The sequence below is a fragment of the Brienomyrus brachyistius genome, unplaced genomic scaffold, assembly GCF_023856365.1.
Source record: "Brienomyrus brachyistius isolate T26 unplaced genomic scaffold, BBRACH_0.4 scaffold39, whole genome shotgun sequence".
NCBI lineage: Eukaryota > Metazoa > Chordata > Actinopteri > Osteoglossiformes > Mormyridae > Brienomyrus > Brienomyrus brachyistius.
In genome coordinates, this window is record NW_026042314.1 from 2,255,600 (window position 1) to 2,277,025 (window position 21,426).

Consider the following 21,426-nt stretch of genomic DNA (forward strand, 5'->3'; position numbering starts at 1 on the left):
TAATAATGTCAGCATTTAAATGTTTATACGGAAACTTTTAAGTCATAATCTAATAAACATGTTTTGTGCGTTATTGGTTATTGACAAAACGTATTTGTTTTACCCAAGATATGTGCGACGTAATAACATCATTTTAATAACGATGTCTAGAGTCCAGTGTTCCAACATAGATGTAGAGTCTAGTGTGCCTAAATAGCTAATTAGAACTTTCTTACCGTGTATTACACTATATATCACATATTAGAACATACCTTAATATTATGTAAACATATGACGAAGTCAGTCATTTTTTAATAAAAAAAAACAAATAAATTTTTTTTTAATTATATTGTGAAGACAATAATATAACGTGAAGTTGAAACAGTTGCATAATTGCCTAATTTAAATAAACGATTGCCAGTAAAAAGTTGTGCTTTGGTACTGGCCATAATACAATATTTTTACTATGTAAATTTTTTTCTAAGGAACCGATGAGAATTAAATTTCTACAAGAAAAACTACTATTCTAGTTATATACAAACTATGTTGTTTTTAATAATAATAAAAAAAATCCTCACAAAACAGCAAAAGGTTTATTTTTCAAACCAAACAGGATGTCAACAGAATACAGTATAAAACACTTAAATATACGAACTACTTTATAAAATGACAACAAATACTATATACAAATAACAGATCTTTGAAAATATACAATAATTTACAGTACTGCTGTCACGCGCGTGCGGTGCGGGTGAGGCGCAAGGACGGGGCGACGAGCAAAGAGGCAGGCGAGCCGGCAAGATCAGGGCAAACGGGAATTTATTAAACTGACGAGGACTAGGGAACATCGCACGAATACGCTCACAGGGTAATAACCACAATGACAGACAATGGACTCAGGCAAGACACGGACTGAAATACACAGGACTGAGCAAATTAACTAGACACAGCTGGGTACAATCGGGAGAAAACACGTGGGTAATCAGGGGGCGTGGCACACAGGAGGAGCGGACGAGCCGGGCATGACAACTGCAATCAGTGATTAAGGATTTTTCACTAAAAACAGATGCATATATATGACTAATATATAAAATAACTGACATCGGGTGCGGAGAAGCAGGCGAAGGGAGCCGTGAATGCGAATAAACGGGGTTTAATCAGGGTAAAAAGGGAATCACAGGGAACAAGGCACGTAGCAACAACAACGACAGATCTGGAGAATGAAATAGAACACACTGAAATACACAAGACAAACAAGATCAAACAGGAAAGCTGGTAACAAGCTGGATTCACACGAGATAAATGAGGTGGGCGTGGTCCACGAGGTCTGAACGATCGGTTGTGACAATAACAATGTAATGTACAGTGAACCTACTACGCTAAACCACAAAACACGATTAAGCTCTTGTCGGCTGTGTTTTCTAAAAACAAATGCATGTCTTTGAAACATTTGAAAACTGAAATAAAAAGGGATAGACAATGGTATCTTTCTCTTCTTCAGTGTAATATTCAGTTATGAAGTCCATCTTGCCACTCCTGATAACGGTAAGTCACGTCGGAGTCACGTCGTCTTGTCTCTCTATATATTTGTATATACAGTAGCTGAGATTACTATAAAGTTTACTTTGTCTTTGGCTGACTTTTTTATGTGACCGAGCACTACTCTTAGGACTTTTTTAAGGTAAACATGAGTTGCCTGTACTAAGGCGATGAGTTCAACACACGCGTATTTCGATGTGATAATTAATTTTTAAATAGTTAAGTCATACATTCCACGACTTCAGAATTATCCGCACGACAAGATGGATTGTCTTTCGAACGGAAATGACGTAGGGGCTTGAGAATGGAATGGGGCCTGACAGGACACGCGCTCTCAGGTCCCTTCTGCAGCCAGACCCTTCTCCATAATGTTCATGCCCGGTTGCGTTTGTTGGTCCAGAAAGTAATTAAATTTCGCCATGTAGGCTAGGTTTTTAAAAACTGCTTTTTTGTTGGATATACCCCGATTATATGTTTTTTGCAATTTCGCCAGGTAAGCTACTTTCTTTAAACGGCGTTTTGTTAGACTACATATTTCTCCTAGGTGAAGTTGGAGTTGCTCCTAACCGTGCGTAGTGGAGTTGAACAATCACAACTTCCCAGAATATTACAGTAACAGGAGGACAGTAAACAACTCTTATTCATTCTATGTTATGTGGGCGACGTATTAGTCCGCGAGTTCGTCTTCATACACAGGACATTCAAGCCATTACAGAATAGAAACCCACAAATGCAGCTCCCTCCACCAGCAACGCCGACCATCTTAAGCGCTTCTGTGCTCAGTTTGATATGGACAATAAAGAAACTGCCACAAAATCCATGCCCCCTGATGACCAGCCCCTTATAATTCCACCACCGTTGTGGGAACTGTACTAAAAAGAGTCAACGCAAGGTAAGCTGCAAAGTGCAACCCACCCTACATAGTGCACTACGTTTACTTTGTTTGTACTACGAGTTCTGTCTTTGCACCATATCTGTTTGGCACTATATGTCGGTCATTCCTGTTATTGCGTTTTTCTCAAACATGAGTCACATATCTACAGCAAATAGCTTATATATTTAGGTCTTTATCACGTAAACAGATATAATACGTATTGAAGTACCATTTTGTATATACACACCATTTTCTTGATATATGCATTAAGGCTTCCGTGACGTAGTCCATGACATGTCTTTCTTCAATATCACTATGTAATTACTGGAGTAGTTATTCTCTATAGCCCTGCAGTGACATACAGTTTGTTGTTGTCAAAATTAAACTTAAATTACATGCTCAATGTGATTTTCTGCAGGAAAATTAATTGCTTAGATTGATCGACCAATCATTAAAATAACTGATAGATTAATCAGTAGAAACATAAAGTGCTCTAGCTACTTATTTGTGCATGAATCTCCTTGCGTCAGAGGAAGCTGGAAGGGGGATGTGACCTTTATGGAGTAGAATGAGACAGAAGAGCTGTAAAATAAATGGTTATGCTAACTGCAGTGAGGCCTCTTTCACGCAGCCCTGCTCAGTCTGTCTAGTCATACCATGAGAGTCAGTTAATCAAGGAGGTTTGGATTGTCTGCTGGGAACCTGTACAGCCGGTGCTTTGTACTGCTGATGGCCTCTTCTTCACACGTGCTTTGCTTCCACCTGCTGGTCAAAGATTAAAATTGGTTTATTCATTAGTGAAAGTAAAAATCTTATTGCATTGCTTATTAATTCTTAAAAATTCTATATTTCTCATTATTTTGATTTATTGAAATATTCTGATCGAATTTATATTTTACAAATATTTCAAAATTAAATGTAAATGGTTGTGGTTTTCAGATCACAGCTCCCCCTCAAAGCCCACCAATCAGTGACCATCTTGATGAAAGACATGAAATCAGGACAGCCCACTTTTTTCTCAGCCTGTAACGTCTCTCCTTTATGCCCTGTTGCTGTACCACAGTTCCTCCTGTCATCGGAAGCAGCACCAGCACCTGCCTGCCATCACCTGCCCACTTTGAGACTCAAATCTTAAAATACAGACAGTGTGATTTGGGATCTTGCCGTTTTGCTCATATCACTTCCTGTTCCGGCACTTGGAGGATGGGCTTCCCCTGTGAGTCTGGTTCCTCCCAAGGTTTCTTCCTTCTAGGGAGTTTTTCCTTGCCACTGGCTTGCTCTCTCGGGGCTTTGGGCAGGGATGAGGTAAAGTGCTTTGAGACAATATAATGTGAAAATGCGCGACAGAAGTAATATTGAATTGAATTGAAATGAATCACACCAGCTTGTCTCAGCTGACAGCAGCTCTTACTTATCTGATAAGGGGTAAGGGGAGAAAGATATCACATACATTCTGGTCAACATCAAAAGAGATTTACATATAAAATAATGTACTGGAAACTGGTATAACACTCACTAAATGTGACCTATTATGCTTTTCCATTTCTATTAGTGTGTTATATGGCTTCAGGTGCATGTAAACAGTCTGCAAAGTCTTAAGACGCAAAGTACATAGCAAAGGGAGTAACTCTCACCACAGAAACCACTCTTCTCTCATCTGCCTAAAACACCTCATTGGAATTCCAGCCCTTACTTTCACAACATGATGAGGTCTCTTCATAACACAGTCCTTATTGGCTGTCTACCTGCAAGGATCCATCTGCCGACTGCAAGACGGGGATGAATGGTAAGCTGAACAATCAAACCACACTGGACTCATTGGGGGTGGGATTAGACAGAGGGTGAATAGAGATGTGCATTAATGAGAAATGATATGTGATTTTGGAACACTGAATCATGCAAACTCTATTCTAGTAGAGCCTAAAAATACAATTTTAAACTGAAAGTGAGCATAATAATGCACCTTTAAGCAACAGTAGGTTGCTGTCCATGGTTCTGAAAACCCAGATTGGCAAATTTTACACAAAATTCCTTTATCTAATTTAACTATAACCCTCTTATTTTGTTGGCAGTGATGCTGTGTGATGTCTACAGAGGTTGGTATTGAAAGGATTACAGTGGGTAATGGGTGATTTAGATGAACCTAGATGAAATTTGACATCCAAAAGGGTTTGGACACTCAGTTCAATTTTGGACAACAAATCTTCCCAGAAGTTTCTCTCTGTCTCTCTTGCCAGTTATTTTCTGTTTCACCTGAATCAAGGAGGAATCAAATGCGCAAGCACACTGTAGGATATATGAGATGCAAATCCATTAAAAAGCTTTTTGTTTAAACATTATAAAACAGATTTACATACATTAATTAAGTAGTTTGAAACTTCATTTAGAAAAAGGAGGCAATGACCAGCCCAACCAGTAGTTCTATCTCTGATTTTTCAGAATCTCTTGTCCCTTGGATAACTCTTGAAGTCATGATTTAACAAATTTTTAGCTCTGTCTTCAACTTCATCAGTTAGATGATCATTGTGGAGGGAAATGCAGTGAAGCCATGAAACATGCTGTCAGGGTTGGTCGCGATTGCTGGGTGAAGCGGGCGGCCGTTCGGGCAGGCGAGCAGGCAAGAAGCAGGCAGGCAAGCGGAAGACGGGGAAACGGGGATTTATTGGATGAACTAGGTGCGGGAAACATCAGACGCCAACTAACATCAATGACAGACAATGAACTCGGGCCAGACATGGACTGAAATAGACAGGACTGATCAAAATAACTAAAAAACAGAAAAACCATCAGCTTCCAACGAGTTCACTGCTTAGGAGGGAAGAGACCCGACGGACGCAGACCCAGACCAATAGTGGCCAAATTGTAGCACTTTAAACAAATAAGAACTGGATAAAAGCCGCGGCCGGGAACTAAAAGGAACGAACCTTAGTATCAACGACCAGTTTCCCAAGGATATCCTGGAAAGAAGGAAGATCCTGTTCCCTATACGGAAAACATTCATCGACGGAGGCTCCCTTGCTGTCATTGCGGTCGACAAACTGTAAGTCAGCGGACGGCTCTGTTGCCACCAGAATTCCACCCCCTGGCTGTTCTGAATCTGCAACAGGTGAACTGTATCCACACTAACAATCTTGATGTAATAATCCATAGATTATCTAAGAGATCTAGATGTAATAATAATTGCCGGTCTAATGAGCTTAAGGCATTGTCATCGTCTCCCTTCTTTTATTATTATGATTATAATTATTATTATTATTATTATTATCCTTTTCTTCTCTCTTTCTTTTTGTCCCTTGTTTTTCCCCTGTTGATTGCTGTTGTCACTTTGCGATGTTGCTTTGGCTCCTGCACTGTTTTAGTTCACTTAAGGCTCCTCCCACGTTTTCTCACTACTTTTTCTCTGCATCACATTTCTGTTACCTTCCCATTTTCTCCATGTTGCCATATGCTCAATGCACAGCATAAATAATGACACAAAGTGTACACAACGCCAAGCAAAGTGTACACAAGCATACACAAGTGGTGCTGGCAGTGCCCTGGGGTGTGGTTGCCGGGGGCCCCGGGTCCGCTCCTTCCCGCTCGGCGGTGGGGGGCTGGGGTGCCTACTGAGCCAGCTGGTTAGCTGACTCTCTTTTGCCAGGGGGTGAGCAATCTGCCCCCTGGCCTTATGAATCCCAGCCCCTCTCCCCCCTCATTCACAATATGCCACGCACACATGTAGGGCCTCGGGGGGGTGTATGCCGTGCATTCTACGGTGGGGAGGGCCATTTACGTGGCCTTACTCACTGTGCTGTGCGGCCTTCTGCCTCCCCCTGTTTTAATTGCACTTTAGTCATCACATGCCAGTATACACACAGGGCCTTGGGGGCCGGGGGCACTACTCAGAGGCTGGTGGTATCACTCGCCTCTGTGCTGCTGCCGCCCCCCAATTTTACTCAGACCATATACATTCAGGGTCTTGATGGGGGAGTGATGTGGAGGAGAGCTGTTCACAAGCAGCGCCCGTCAATTTTAAATTCATCTTAGTTTCTCAACAGTCATACTCACCCCAACACTACATACAGTCTCATACATCTCCACACGCATCCAACATTCTACCTCTGAGTGAGTGGGCACGCACGCTAGCCTGCATCTCGCCTACACAATTGAGCACACATGTACATATACTTGCATGCACCCATCCAAGCACACACTAAGATTTTATATGCTTGTATAGTTGTGTTACTTTCTGCACGCTATAATTTTGTTTATTCCTTTCTGAATCTATCACTCCTTTTTTTTCTTTTTCCTGTCTTTTTTTTCTCCTTTTCCTTCTTTTTTCCCCTCCTAATATGTCCCTCCTCTACGGCCAGCTCACCCACTGCAATGTTTTTACATGATGAAACTGAAATAAATAAATTAAATTAACATAAAAAGAAATAGATCAACATGAGGGGTCTATACAGAGTTTATAGAGCCCCTCATGGTAAAGCAAGCATGTTTGGCACAGCAGTGCATTCAGACCATGATTCTGCTAAAGCTGCCAGACAGGACAAGGGGAAAAAAGAGAACATTTCTAGAGCCTATTTATTGAGATCCGCATGAAAGCTACAAGGTGGTCACCTGGCAGCCTATTGCGGATGTTTGGCTCGAGCTGAAAATATATTAACTGTTAGGCTTTAAAAACGATAGCTGATAGCATAAAATGGTGATAGTTTAAAGCAGAAAATTCCATTGTGAAACGTCTTTATCACCCTGGGAGCGTTTAAAAAACGCAGATATTTTTCTCTGCTTTTCAGGTGGCTGACGCTACATATTTTCTGACGCGCGCTCTCTGTCCGCTGGTGGGAGTGTGCTCACCTGTGTGTGCGCGCACGTGTCTGTGAGCGCGCATCGGGACGGAACTCCGCCAAAGTGTAGAGCAGGGGTGTCCACACTTTTTCAGCTTGCGAGCTACTTATAAATGACCAAGTCAAAATGATCTACTATAAAAATGCAAAACATATTGTTATTTATATATTTATAGATATTCGTTATTATTTATTGTTGTTATTATTATTGTTATTATTTAATATTGTTTATCATTATTATTAATTTCCCTTTGGCATAAATGAAGCATTTTTGAATTGAACTGGGATTTTAGTTCCTTCACCTTTCTCTTTCTAGCTCGCTTTTCGGAGGGAAGTTAATGCCGTAGTTTTTATGAGCAGTCCGAAAATGCCGCTCCACATTTCCCTTCTTTGGAATAGCAATGGTAGACTGACAGATGAAACAGACACACTTCGAATATGACCTTGTGGGGAAAAAATACTCCTCCTTTCATTCCATATGGAAGTGGTAGGTTATTGGCTTCGTACTTGGTCCTGCTCCCCCATTCAGTTTTATACCCTCTTAAGTTTAGTAGAAATAAATTGGAGGCGACTCGGTTGCTTACTGGAGTTTTGCAGCAGCTGGCGCGGTTGATCGCGTCATCCTTCCTCTATTTTTTATCTCATGCGATCTACTCACTCTTTGCGATCGACCAGTAGATCGCGATCGATGTATTGGGCACCTCTGGTATAGAGAGAAAAATGACAAGCTGTTGTGCAAATAAGATAAATAACAAAAGGCTATTTAATCTGTTTATTAAAAGGACAATGTATAGAGCTCTTCTATAGTAAAAGTAACCTTACAGTAAATGACTTCTGCTGTGATCTGACGCTATATAGAAAATTTAATTAAATAAGAAGAACTTGACCTTCTGCGGGGGGGCACCCTAATATAATGATAGGGGAAACACTGCTGTCTGTCTGCCATAAAATAAATAAAAGGGGGAATTGGAATTGCATATGCCTATGGAGAGAATGGTTGGCTATGGTGAAAAAGGTTTGGAATTTTTTACTAATTCACATAAGGGACAGCATAAAGGGTTGTTTAATTCAGCATTGGAGGAATTCATATATTTGTGTGATTATGATAATCACACTATTATAACCTGATTGTACATCTCTTGAATTGAACTAATTACAGTGTCATGTATAACACTACACTTTTTAATACATTGTTTGGCAGAACAGACTGCAAAACTGTAGTCCAGGGGCGATTCTAGGTTCAGAGCTTTGGGGGTGCTGAGCACCCAGAGAGCTGCCCAGCAAGGCAAGATACACTTTACTCGTCACAATGAGACTTTTTCCCTGCCTCTTTCAGTCCCCGCATCCTTAAATGTCTCCAGTTGTCCCGAGTTCTATCTGACTGTCTCCTTTGTGCATTTAAACCCCTGTTCCTCCCTGTCCTTTTCGTCTGTTGTCTTCGTCTCCGTCATCAGTCATCATTTTACCATCTCTGTGCAAGTCTGCAAATTTCTTTATTAAATCCTAAGAGTTTCTCTATGCCTGGGTCCTTGTCAAAAAACATGACATGACTGTTTTGTACATTTTACCAATTTAATTCCAACATTTGTGTAAGAAAAGCAAAACACTTTTTGGAAAAGTCTTTAACAAGACCATCAAATTTGATAAAGTTTTTTTTTTAAATGCTGCAAAAGACCACAACTGCAAAAGATGAATGGGTTGAAATAAAAAAATACATATCCTAACCTTAATTACTGGAGGAGAGTAATGAATGATGCTAATAGTGAGTAAAAAGTAAATGGAGTGCATTTTTGGACAGGGATTCACTTTTAATGTGTATGTATAATATAATACAGATACATAAAGAATACCCTCAAAAAATAGAACAGTGTGAAATACACAAATGTACAAAATATTAATAAAAAAAATTATAAAGATGGAGGCAACTTTGCTTATGGTACAATGTATGCAATGTATGAAAATATCTTTACTGCAGATACTACTATGACTCTGCAGATTTGTTTTTTTATTTTAACCTATGTCGCCTCACCTTGTGGCTGGCAAATCTGTCTGTCACTTTTTGGTGGTCAACTCTCTCAAGCATCTCCTTCTCAACTGACATCACAGCCAGGTGCTGGAGTCTGCTTTGACCCATGGTCCTTCTCAGCCAGGTATGGAGCCGACGCAAGACACTGAAAGATCTCTCACAGCTACAGCTGCTAACTGGGATTGTTAGGGCAACCTGAATAACAGTTTTCAGTGTGGGGAAGATCTTATCCAGAAGTTTGTATAATGTTAACATATCTGGAATGGCACCAGCCTCACTCTGGAGCTTCAAAAAGTTTTTGGCAACTGCAACTTCCTCTAACTGAAGTTCAATATGCTAATGCAGTGCCAGGGCTGACAAATGAGGCTCAGACAAGAATTGGTTTGAGGTTGGACTACACGCCTGAATCCCATTAAGCAATTCCTGACTAACACCAGAAAAACGCTTCTCAAGTTCAGAGATCATTCTGTCCAGACAAGGAAACAACAATTTCCTTTTAAGCTCTTCTGACACAGAAGAGCCACAGACTTCACTGCCTGCCCCACAGGTTGACTCAACAGCAAATCCATCCATTTTCTTTCGTTTCTGCCTCTGTCCAGAAGACTGCTCCAAAACAGCTACCTGGTTTGCCTCACACAAAGCCTTTGTCCTTGCATGAATATCAGTAGCAGTGGCATCACTGCGCTTCTGCTTCAGAGTCTCAACCACCGCATCTTTGTATGTCTGTGCCTGGGCAATATCTATGGTCTCCTCTTGTAGGTATCTGTGTAAACATGCGGTTACAGACAGTAGATCCTTGAAAACAATCAGCAAATACACTGAGGAGAATTTACTGAGTTTTGCCTTTAATCCCACCGCAATAGGTGTGTTGATAGTGGAGAGGCACTCAATTATGGCATGGAAGTTGTTAAGCACAGCCGTTACTGAACGAACCTGGCATGCCCAGCGTGTGTTTGAGAGTTGCACAAGCCAACTGTTCTGTCTTTCCATCTCTGGCCTCATCAGCCATAATGGCATACATCTGTGATTCCGTCATCTCATGAACAATAGCTGCAGTTACCTCTTGTGAACAACATTCAATCATCTCATTCTGACTACTACAAGAGATGTATGTTGTGTTTGATGGGGGTGTGTACCTCTGCAAGAATCGATCAAACTTTTCCAAAAGTTTTATACACTCACGGAAATTCCCTTTATTGTCACTCTCTTCTGTTTCATCATGACCTCTAAATGATATTCCTTGCTTCCCCAAAAAGCAGGTCACTGCCACAATACGTTCTAGGTACTCCCTTCTTTCACTTACTTCTGCGGCACTTGCTGCCTCTATCTGTTCCACAATATTGCCTTGTGACAGACTTGCTTTGTAGCTGTTCCAACAAACTACACTGTCCTTGTGTGACTGAGTGGATTCATGTTTTTGAAACTTGCTCAGTGCCTTTTGCCAATTACTGACTCCATCGTTCACTAATGTGTCATACCTAAGACTTTTGCCAAAGACTCGACAAGCGTAGCAGAAAGCAGCATTTTTTTTGGATAAAGAATATTCTAACCATTTAAAGCTTTTGAACCAGTTTTATTGGAAGGATCTTTTTTGTGTGCCAAACTGAGTGAGAGGGTACTGGGACAGTTTTAACTGTTTAGGACCAGTAGTCTCATCCCCCAAATCAAGAGCCATATCTTGAACATCTTTGGACTGCTGACTGGAACTCTGCCCTGTCTGTCTCTCCTCATCTCTTTCCCTGTTTGGTTCTTTCTGCCTCTCCTCATATTGTTCCCTGGTCTGCTTTCTCAGAGTCTCTCCCTGTTCTTCGCCTCCTTGTGTAATGAGATTAACCAAACAGTAAATCATATCGATAAATAGGAAAATGTAATGAAGGTGTCCTGTTTACATTTCAGAATGAAGTCTAATGATATAAAATCATGGTTCTCAAACTGTGGTACCTGGCACGTGAGCTCCCCATTGTGGTACTTGGAGGAAAGTTATAAGCATCTTTTGAAAATAAAAATACTTCAAACATGTACAATTCAATCAAAAAAGTACAAAACTTTGAATTAAAATACCTAAAGTATACTAAATTCATATTTCGAATATACTAAGCATTGTCTTCCCTTTTCTTCTTGTTTCAGTGTCAGCCTGCTAAATTTTCACGTTTTTAGGATGCTCATTCTGACTTAATGCAAATGTGGGGGGCACGTACTGCGGTAGTCATACAGACTAGATGGTCCAAAAGTTGACCTACCTACTATTGGCTGAGGTTTTGTAGATTTGTGGTTGAACCACAGAAAAATATATCATTAATTTTATTCTGCCCAATTAATGATAATAATGTTATGTTGGAATATTGTTAAAGAGGCAAAAACTGCTTCAACACAGTTTGTTTTGCAGATTCTGTATAGCAGCTTTAATATAGAGAGAACACAACTTCCAGATTGTATGAGTAAAATTAGGATCTTTTTCTGTCAGTTTAACAGTTTCTGTTTTGCCTGTCACTGACTATTCCCTGTTTGTTTTCTTACCTGGTTCTTCCTGACCTTCTACTTTCTCCTCACTGTCTGCTCTTTCCTCTCTCCCTCTTTGAACTGACAATCATACACAAATAGATTGTATTCAATTAGATAAAGAAATTACATTAATATAAAAAAATGCTATTGACATTGCTAATAAAAAAACTCTTCTCTCAGTGTACTTTCAATCAAAAGGCAAATAACCAAACCACGTGTACATTTAATAAAATATATGACTATTTAAACACTGATCCAACATTATTCTTGATTGACAGATCATGATCTTCTACTTTTATCTGAATGCCCGTCCTTTTTTTGAAAAAACTTCCTTATATCCATTATGAACCTGGCTGTCTTTCTGTGCAAAATACACTCACACACACACACACACACACACACCAGAAGTTATAAAGTTAATGGGCATCCAGTCAGTTAGCTACCTTAGGTTTAATATTCGGAACATGAAAAAATAACCAGCTTCTCTCGTTCCATTTCAAAGAGGACGGGTAAAACGGTTGGCAATTTAAGTTTTAAGATTTAGGCTATATAAATTTCAGTGGGAGCAACAGGACGGTCAAAATGTTGCTGATTTTCCTACAGAGTAGGGCGGATTGTAGGGTAGCAAACATCGTCAGAAAACGTGTTTTTAACACTGCAGTTTACCTGTGAAGGTAATGTTTTTCAGCTAATAAGAGAAATGGTCAGACTCCTACTACCTAACTATATAAAGAAAGAGTTACTGAAGGTTAAATGCAGCTAACATGTCCTGTTTTAAGCCAAGTACTCACACCACTGCTGCAATGCGTCTCAGCCACCATTGCTCTGGCAGGAGCGCTGGAGCCAGTCAGAGTAGCGGAGAGTGAAGCTGGAACGAACCATTTTTCGGGGCTGGGGGGGGGGGTATCTATACTAGTTATTAAAATATTACATCTGAATGATTTTTCATATTTTAATACTGTCTCACATAAACAGCATGAACTGTCAAAAAAGTTAGAAATCTTTAGAAATCTTTGGGGGTGCTTTTATTCATTTTGGGGGTACTGAAGCAGCCCCAAAAATGGGCTAAAATCGCCCCTGGGCAGGACCCTGTTAACCCTAATCCTGGCAAAGTTACAGGGTCCTCTCTGTTTCTCTTCATAGGGGTCTTTGCAGACATCCAGACATGAGCTTGTTTTGCTCAGTGAGTAACACCATGGCCCCACAATTACGGAGCTGTGAGTTCAGTTCTGACCCTGACAAAAAATCAGTATAATGTTGCAAGTTTTCTGTGTTCACTAGTTTCCATCAACAGACTGTGTGAACTGTGACTGTGTGTATACTACTCTGGGTACCTTGGGTCCTGTTGTTAGCTCCCAGCACAGCAGTTCCCTGTACTGGAGAAGCAGTAATGGAATATGAATGGGAATCTACAGTAGATGTACTGTTTACAGTGAAATGTAGTTCAGAAAAAGAGAGAATGTCAACCTTGAGAGGATCACTTACCTCAGCAGTGACATTCATGTCTCTCGTGCCTCTTCCTATCATGTCAGTAGATGGATTGGGAGAGCATGGGGATCATGTAGTCGCTGGAATGGGGTCTGTGGCACTCCTGATATTTTTGTAAGACGGTGAAGGTCTGTAGACTCCTGGTGCTCCTTATTTTGCTGTGTGGCTGCTAGACATGGACGTTATCCAGTGACCAGAGATGAAGACTGGACTCCTTTGGTACTGTGTCTCTTCGGAGAATCCTTGGGTACCAGTGGTTTGACTTCGTGTCAAATGAGTGGTTGCTCAGGGAGTCCCGCGTGAGTCAGGTTACCTGCATTGTAAGTGTCAGGTACAGCACTATGACCATGTGGCATGATTCCCTGAGGGTGATCCAGCTCTCAAGGTCCCTACTACCCTATTCCAGTGCAATCTCCCCAACCTGACCTGACCTGATCTGAAATTAAGGTAGTGGTCCAAGCTGTAGGTTTACTGACAGACCACTGTAGGTCCTTATCAATGAAGTGTACCATTCTATCAAGACTGAGGATAATAAGTAATATAATTCAAGTGCTATAATAGTACCCTCAAACAGTGATCCTCCTTTATTGGTCTGTAACATACAATATTGCCTGCCCAAGAGCCCACTGGAGCAGGCTCTCAGGAAATATGAAAGAGCTTTGTGGGTGGAGATGTGATCTTTCCACATGATTTCAAGTGAAAACATGAAAAGGCATCTTTAAAATGAAGGCTTTCGCTATTGCAAATGTCACACTATTTAAGGTCTCAGGAAGTCCAGGGGAAACACAAATATATAGTGCATATAGCTGTGTCTCACATAAAAAGGTTGTGCATACTCTGCTCATATTGTTCAAAATGGAGTAACACTTTGCCATGAATTTTTAATTTTAGTATGAGCCCATATAGTTAAGTCTTGACTGTTTACACGTAAACACTTAAAAAAGATATAGCTGAGGTCCTGGATTCAGTCTCCTGCATTTTCTCTCTAACCCCCTCAAAGAATTTCTTGCAGGGATTAATTCAGTATGTTTTAACAACAAATAAAAAGACCAGATGAGTTAGGAGCAACACTTTACTTGAGGGGGCACAAATAATGTAGTAATACATCCATCCATCTATTTTCCAAACCGCTTATCCTACTGGGTCGCGGGGGGTCCGGAGCCTATCCCGGAAGCAATGTGCACAAGGCAGGGAACAACCCAGGATGAGGGGCCAACCCGTCGCAGGGCACACTCACACACCAGTCACTCTCACACACACACCTACGGGCAATTTAGCAACTCCAGTTAGCCTCAGCATGTATTTGGACTGTGGGGGGAAACCCCACGACGACATGGGGAGAACATGCAAACTCCACACACATGTGACCCAGGCGGAGACTCGAACCCGGGTCCCAGAGGTGTGAGGCAACAGTGCTAACCAGTGCACCTGTCAGAGTTCGCTGGTTAAAGCGGGTAGTGCGCACAGTCTGACAAGCGGGCAGGAAGCAGGCAAGCAGGCGGAGTACGGGGAAAAGGGGGATTTATTCGGGATCGGGACGGAGCAGACAGCACTAAGACTAACTAACATCGATGACGGACCAGAAACTAAGGCAAGACATGGACTGAAATAGACGAGACTGGCCGAAAATAAGTGGACACAGCTGGGCAAGATCAGGGAAGCACACGTGGGTAATCAGGGGGCGTGGCACACACGAGGATCGTACGAGCCGGGCATGAGAGCACCACCATGCCGCCCCTGAAGTAATACACTCTTACTTAATTTATTAATTAACCAGAAAGTATTAGTTATATACTGATCCCACGTTCGTTCATTCTTAATCATAACAGTTACTGTATTTGTTCATCATTTGTACTTGAGTAGTTACTGAGTTATTACTGAGTAATGTATATTTGAACAATATAAAATATAATAATATATGTGCTATAAATCAACAAACCATTGTCCTTTCCTTTTATCCACTGCAGGGCTGCAGGAAGCAGCATACAGAGGAAATGCCTTGGGTGGGATGGTAGCCCGGATCAGGGCTCACATACTGGCTCACATGTGGGCAATGAAGAAGTAGCACTTCACGTGTACGGGAGAAAAACAGCAGCCAGAGGAATCCTATGCAATCTCAGTGAGAATAAACTCCCCAGACCCAGGACTGGGGCAGGAATTGCAGGATTCTCCTCTAGCATTTATTTTGGCATACTGTATTTATTGCTATTATCCTTGGTACATGTTTATATTTGCCAATAATTGAAATTGAAATAAACATGATTATTATTCATCCATCCTCGTACCGCATATCCTGGAGACGAGGGCCTGGAGCTTATCCCAGGTAGCATAGGACACAATGGTATACTTTTGGATGGGATGCCAGTCCATTGCAGGGAATGCACTCACTCACACACTGTGGGCAATTTAGAGATGACAGTCTATTATTATTAGGATACCTATAGTTTTTAGTAGTTTTCACTATTATTATGCTTTTTGCCATGGGAGTCTATGGCAGCCCATAGAGCTGATTGGCAACTTTTTTGAAATTTGGCACATCGATAGAGGTCAGTTCCAACTATTCATACTAAATTTGGGTTCAATCCATCCATCACTCTAGCGCCACCCACAGGCCAAATTTCAAGAAATGTTTTTGTCTTATTCTGTTTCTTATCATTGTATGATTATGCTATTTACTTTTAAGTATTAGCATTACCTGTCTTGGTGACATCCCATAATACAGCTCTGATGACCTGATCACATATAAAACACTTCCCATGCAGCACATTATGCTTTATTATCTATTTATTATTCAAACATCAAACTTTGATGACGTCGATGTATATCCCTGACATAAATCACTGACGTGAAGCTATGGACATCATACTTAACTAGCTGACGTTTTAGTATTTTATATAGCATGATGGGTGCAGATCTAACTTAGTGTATAACTTAGTTTCGGCAGTGGTTTTGCTATATAGAGTCCATCGTCATGATCCCATAGTTAGCGGAAGCGAAAATAGTGTAATTAGTACAAGTACTAAAGGAATGTAATGTAATGTAATACCGAACAGCTTTCAAAAATGCGGTACCGCAATACCTTTTTGGCACCGGTATCCCGCGCAGCATCAGTCTGCCTGAGATATTTGATAAAGTGTGGATCTTCCTATACGTGCAGCACGAATAAATAAAAACCTCTGCTTTGTATACTTGATAAATCTGTGTGTGTCATCATACTCAAAACCGCCCCAAATAAGCCACGAAATTAACCATGAATTCTACCCTACTGTGGTACACAGCTTTGCTTCTTATGTTTCTTTCACACAAAAAGTTGCAGGTTGATGACAAAACGTGCTCGCGTCCGGACCAGTAAGTGCAACAGGGGGGCAGAACTGGGGAGGGGGGCAGGATGCGATCGTGCTCGGTTGCCGTATAAGGCAGCCGGGCCCAGTGTGGTACGCGCTTAGTCTAATTACAGGTTCTTGTGGGAAGCTTGTGTGATGTATAACCTTGTTCGTGTCAGGTTTTCGGCTGGTTGCGAGCGCGATCGCACGGGCAGGAAACAGGCAGGCAGAACACGGGGAAACTGGGATTTATTAGCACTAAAACGGGACGAAGCACGATCATCGACTAACTAACATCAATGACGGACCAGGAACGAAAGCAAGACATGGACTGAAATAGACAGGACTGGGCGAAAATAATCCGACACAGCTGAGTACAAGGGGGAAGCACACGTGGATAATCAGGGGGGCATGGCACACATGAGGATCGTACGAGCTGGGCGTGACAGTTCGACATACTGATCGCTATGTATCGCGATACAACAGTTTGCAATGTTACCAAAGTGTCATTTTATAATTCCCATATTAAACAAGTTACCGTGCATAGTGCTTTGGGGAGAGACAGACTCCAAGAGTGCAGTTCATTTCACGTGTCTTTAAGTCATTGTCTGATATTATCCAGAGCTGAATGTGTGATTCATGCTTACTACTATATTCTTGCTTTGCACTTCTTACACAATTTTTTTTCTTATTTACTTCTAAAAGTAAATAAAAAAACTTATAAAACTGTCATTATTATATAACAACTATACGTATTATGATGTTATTATTTAGTTATGTTGTTGCTTGGTTACATTTGATGCCTCCGCACGTGGGAAGCTACCGGTTTGAAAGACGCGGCTTCACTTGCTTTTCTGCACCAAGATGGCAAGGTACGTTGCATTTCTGCTCCCATTTTATCGCATAAATTATCTTATTATTTAGTATCTGTCTTTGTATGTACAGTGGTACCTCGACCCACGAACAGTCCTGATCATGAATAAATCGGGTTACGAACCAGATATTCCAAAATGTTTTGTACTGGTTGTCGAACCGTGTTTCGGGCCGCGAACACACAAACGTCCCGAAAAGGGTCCAATGAAAGCTCCCCAAAGAACCACCCGAAACGCGAAGAAATGTCCAGTATAATAATAAAAAAAATCATATTTTCGAAATTACTGCATTTGACTGTTACTCAGTCTTTTAATGTTGATTGTTTAGTGTTTTGGGGGGATGTTTTGTGGTTCTTTTCCGTGTTTTGGCGTCTTTCGAGCGACCAGCGTATGCTCAGTTTTAATGTTTTATTTAATTTAGCATTTGTTAGCATGTAAATGTAAATGTATGCTCTCAGTTATATGTGCACAGTCTGTCATAATTTGATTGTACGGTAGCGGGTGTTGAGTTGTACTGCGCGTGCTCGAAGTGTATATATGTATGTATAGAGTGACCTAAAGAGAAAGACGGCGATATGTCCTAGTTCATGGTGAATAACGTGTTGTGTGAACTTATTTTTCCATTTATAAATCCTCTATTATTGTTAGTCTTCTCCCGATTTTCTTACCGCTGCACCGACAGTTTGACGTGCCAACAGCATTATTTGTTACAAGTAAGGTTATTTTAATTTAAGTCTATATTCTTGGTCGCGTTCTCCCCATGTCGTCGTGGGGTTTCCTCCGGGTACTTGCTAAATTGCCCGTAGGAGTGCATGTGTGAGTGAATGGTGTGTGAGTGTGCCCTGCAATGGGCTGGCCCCCCCATCCTCGATTTTTCCCTGCCTCGTGCCCATTGCTTCCGGGATAGGCAACCCAGTAGGATAAGCGGTTTGGAAAATGGATGGATGGATTCTTGGTCACAGAAAAATATTTAAAATTGAAGAAAATGCAGCGTTTCTGAGGTTTAAACATATTGAACATAATACATATTTACATTATTTGAAATGGGAGAAATTGATTGAGGTCACACACTTTTCAGGTCAGGAACTAAGTTCGTGAGCCGAGGAATGACTGTATATTGAAATATGTTTGTGTAAAATTCAGTATATTGTTTGGATTATATTTAAATTGTATGTGCAGGTTAGTTAGTGTCATATGCAGGGTTGCCAACCCTCACTCAAGATGTCTTGTAGTCAATCTGTTTTGTTCCATTATAAACCTAAAATTAGCTCCATCAAAAGTGTTGGGGTAGTCTGCAAACCCTCCAGACTATTTACAAGGTAGTAAGACTGTTACACATATGGAGATGAATGTGCAGACTTGTCTGGAATTGAGAATCTCACGCCAGCCAGCTGACCAAAGATAGCAGCTCTGCCTGTGCAGTAATGCGGTTGTTGATTGGGAAGGTGTGGGTCAGTGCAGAAGTGTAGTCCACATGTCAGGAGTGACTGACAGCTCCATTGCATTGCCTGTATGTTGTTTTTCCTCATTCAGCATCAGACGAATGGAGAAAGCTGTTTGCTGGAGCGACGACAGATACTGGGCAACTTGGGACAAGTGGGGAGAGGTGATTGACTGGGGAGATGAGAAAGAGCTGTGCTCCCCAGCAGAATCACCTTCTGACCAGGCTGACAGTTCCACTGAGTCACATTCCCGAAGGCGAATTGCCAAGGCAGTTAGCTGGACGGATGATGCTTATTGGGCAGCCTGGGACAAGTGGGAAGAGATCATCTGCTGGGGTGATGAAGAGGAGTGCTCCCAAGTAACTCCACCCACTAGCCAGCTTGGGAGGGATAAGGGGATAGATGTACATGGGTTGGAGGCTTTTGTGATAAATAACAGGACAATCTCCATAAAGCCTGTAGACAACCATCAAGACAGTCTGGAGATAGGAGCTGTGCTGGTAGACCTCTGCCAGTTTGATCTCGAATATTTAGATCAAAGTAAATTTAATTGTGAAATTGTGCAAGTACAAATTGGAGAAGTTGAAGTGGAGGAGACTAGAGAAAAGGCTTTTGAAAAAGCATTTGAATTGGAAATTGTGGATGTGGCAGTAGAAGTTATAAAGAGTGAAATCCAGCTGAATGCTATAAATTTGGATATTGTTGAAACTAAGGTGGACAAATTATTATTGGAAGAACTGATCGTTGGCGATTTAGAAGCAGGCAATGTGAAGGTGTCAGTGTCAAATGGCAATGTGGTGAAGGTACCCTTAAGGTACCCTTCACCACAGAGGAACAGAAGAACCAGGCAACCTTAGACCATACTCTCTGGTGGTTGACTCGTGGCAACTGGACTTGTCTCTGAAAGTTAGAAACGTTTCGCTGCTTATCTAAGCAGCTTCTTCAGCCTGAGGGAGGTAGTAAGTGTCCACATATTTATCCTCCTGGGTAAGTAGTCTAAGGGGGCTCATTGAGTGAAACAAAGTGGCGTGGGGGGAGTTGCGGGTAGATGTAACCAGTCCCTCCTACTCCAATAGAGTGGGTCGTTAAGGGTGGTCCACCTGGTGGAGGTGTGAATTGGGTCTGTTTTTTTCCTGGGAATTATTTTTGTTTTGGCAAATGATGAGAGGGCCGCAGGTTAAATTGGAGACAGGTTGTGCCTAATGCCTCTACCTCTGTTGAGTGAGGGGTTGTGCATTTGCACATGCAAAGTTGCTTGGACGAGCGGTGAAACGTTTCTAACTTTCAGAGAGGTACAATGTCTTTGGATATCTTTAGTCTTGTGCAGTCTGGGAGTTGACTGAATGCTGGGGCGGGGGTAGCTTTTCCTTTGTAGTGGGGCCCGGTGGGGCGCCTTGGGCTCTGTGGGGCCCGGTGGTGCTGCTGCTTTGGGCCCCGGTCTGGATGGGCCTGGGCCCCCCTCCCTGGATGGATTTCGGGGAACGGGGAGTGCCTATGGGGGTCAGCGGGGGAGCTGGCTCCGGGGGGGGAGGTATTTTGCCCCCCCCCCATTCCTTTCCTCCCCATCCCTAAATGCTTCCCTCCTCCCGCTCCATCACACCACCACACATGTAGGGCTTTGAGGTGTAGGTGCGTTGCTGGGATGCAGGGTAGGTATTCCTCCTCTGTCCCCTCGCGACCACCTGTACCTCATTCATACACTACAACGTAGACACTCTCATTACTGACTCTCTCATGACACATACATTTAGGGCGTTGGGGATGGGCACACAGAATGGCATCCAGAGGGCGGTCTGTTCATTCAGCCTTACCTCTGGTGCCAGGGCCCACATCTCAATTTTAATCACACACAGACATTGAGGGCTCTGGGGAGAGGCGGAGCTAACACCAGCTGTTGGTCGGCAGGGGGTGGTTAGTGCCATGCCCTTCACCTGTTTTAAAAGCACTTTAGAACAACACACACCAACACCACATTTGAGCGGGCAAAGGGGGGCATGGGGTCTTTTCACACCCCCGTTCCCTGTTCGCCATTTGGGGCTGAGAGGAAGAGCTGGCCGTCTGGTCGGGGTCTGGGCTGGTGGGCTTCTCGGCTACTGCGGGGTCCGGGGTGATCTTCTGGTCTCCTCGCCAGAGGAAAAATAGGGGTCCACATAGAGTATATATGGGGAGTGAGAGTATGTGTACAGCGTTCATTTCTGTGTGTCTAAATGTTGGGTGAATGTGTAAATATTTGTTTATGTCTGCATGAGGGTGGGAACGTATGCTTGTATATGTGTGTGCCTGTTTGTCTATACACACGTGTCAGGTTGGGTCCTAGACTCCACCTGAAATAACATCTCGGGCACAATAAAGTGGTCCTCCGCAGAGGGGGGGGTGGTGGAGGGAAAAAAAAAAAAAAGCTTGTGACCCACCGACCGATTTCTTATTTGATTACTGTTGTTCCTTGTCTTGTTTTTGACCCCTCGTGGTCTGCTTTTGTTTTTATTAGTGTCTCTAGTGTTTATCCCCTTTCCTCCTTTGAATCCCTGAGTGAGTCGTCCACTCTCTGTTTC

General features: G+C 42.1%; 1 protein-coding gene and 2 long non-coding RNA genes across 3 annotated transcripts; all 3 read left to right on the forward strand.

The window, feature by feature from the left end:
* Positions 1-991: 991 nt before the first annotated feature.
* LOC125722532 (uncharacterized) lies at positions 992-1,885 on the forward strand. Its single transcript, XR_007386442.1, has 3 exons — positions 992-1,286; positions 1,481-1,524; positions 1,857-1,885. It is a non-coding gene; the product is annotated as an uncharacterized LOC125722532 (long non-coding RNA).
* A 413-nt stretch (positions 1,886-2,298) lies between these two features.
* Positions 2,299-4,381, forward strand: LOC125722540 (uncharacterized). Its single transcript, XR_007386452.1, has 3 exons — positions 2,299-2,410; positions 3,456-3,608; positions 3,945-4,381. It is a non-coding gene; the product is annotated as an uncharacterized LOC125722540 (long non-coding RNA).
* A 13,030-nt stretch (positions 4,382-17,411) lies between these two features.
* Positions 17,412-20,835, forward strand: LOC125722502 (uncharacterized). Its single transcript, XM_048998691.1, has 2 exons — positions 17,412-17,432; positions 18,966-20,835. Exons 1-2 carry the CDS (start codon positions 17,425-17,427, stop codon positions 19,729-19,731), a joined length of 774 nt encoding a protein of 257 aa, XP_048854648.1. The 5' UTR covers positions 17,412-17,424; the 3' UTR covers positions 19,732-20,835.
* Positions 20,836-21,426: the final 591 nt, after the last annotated feature.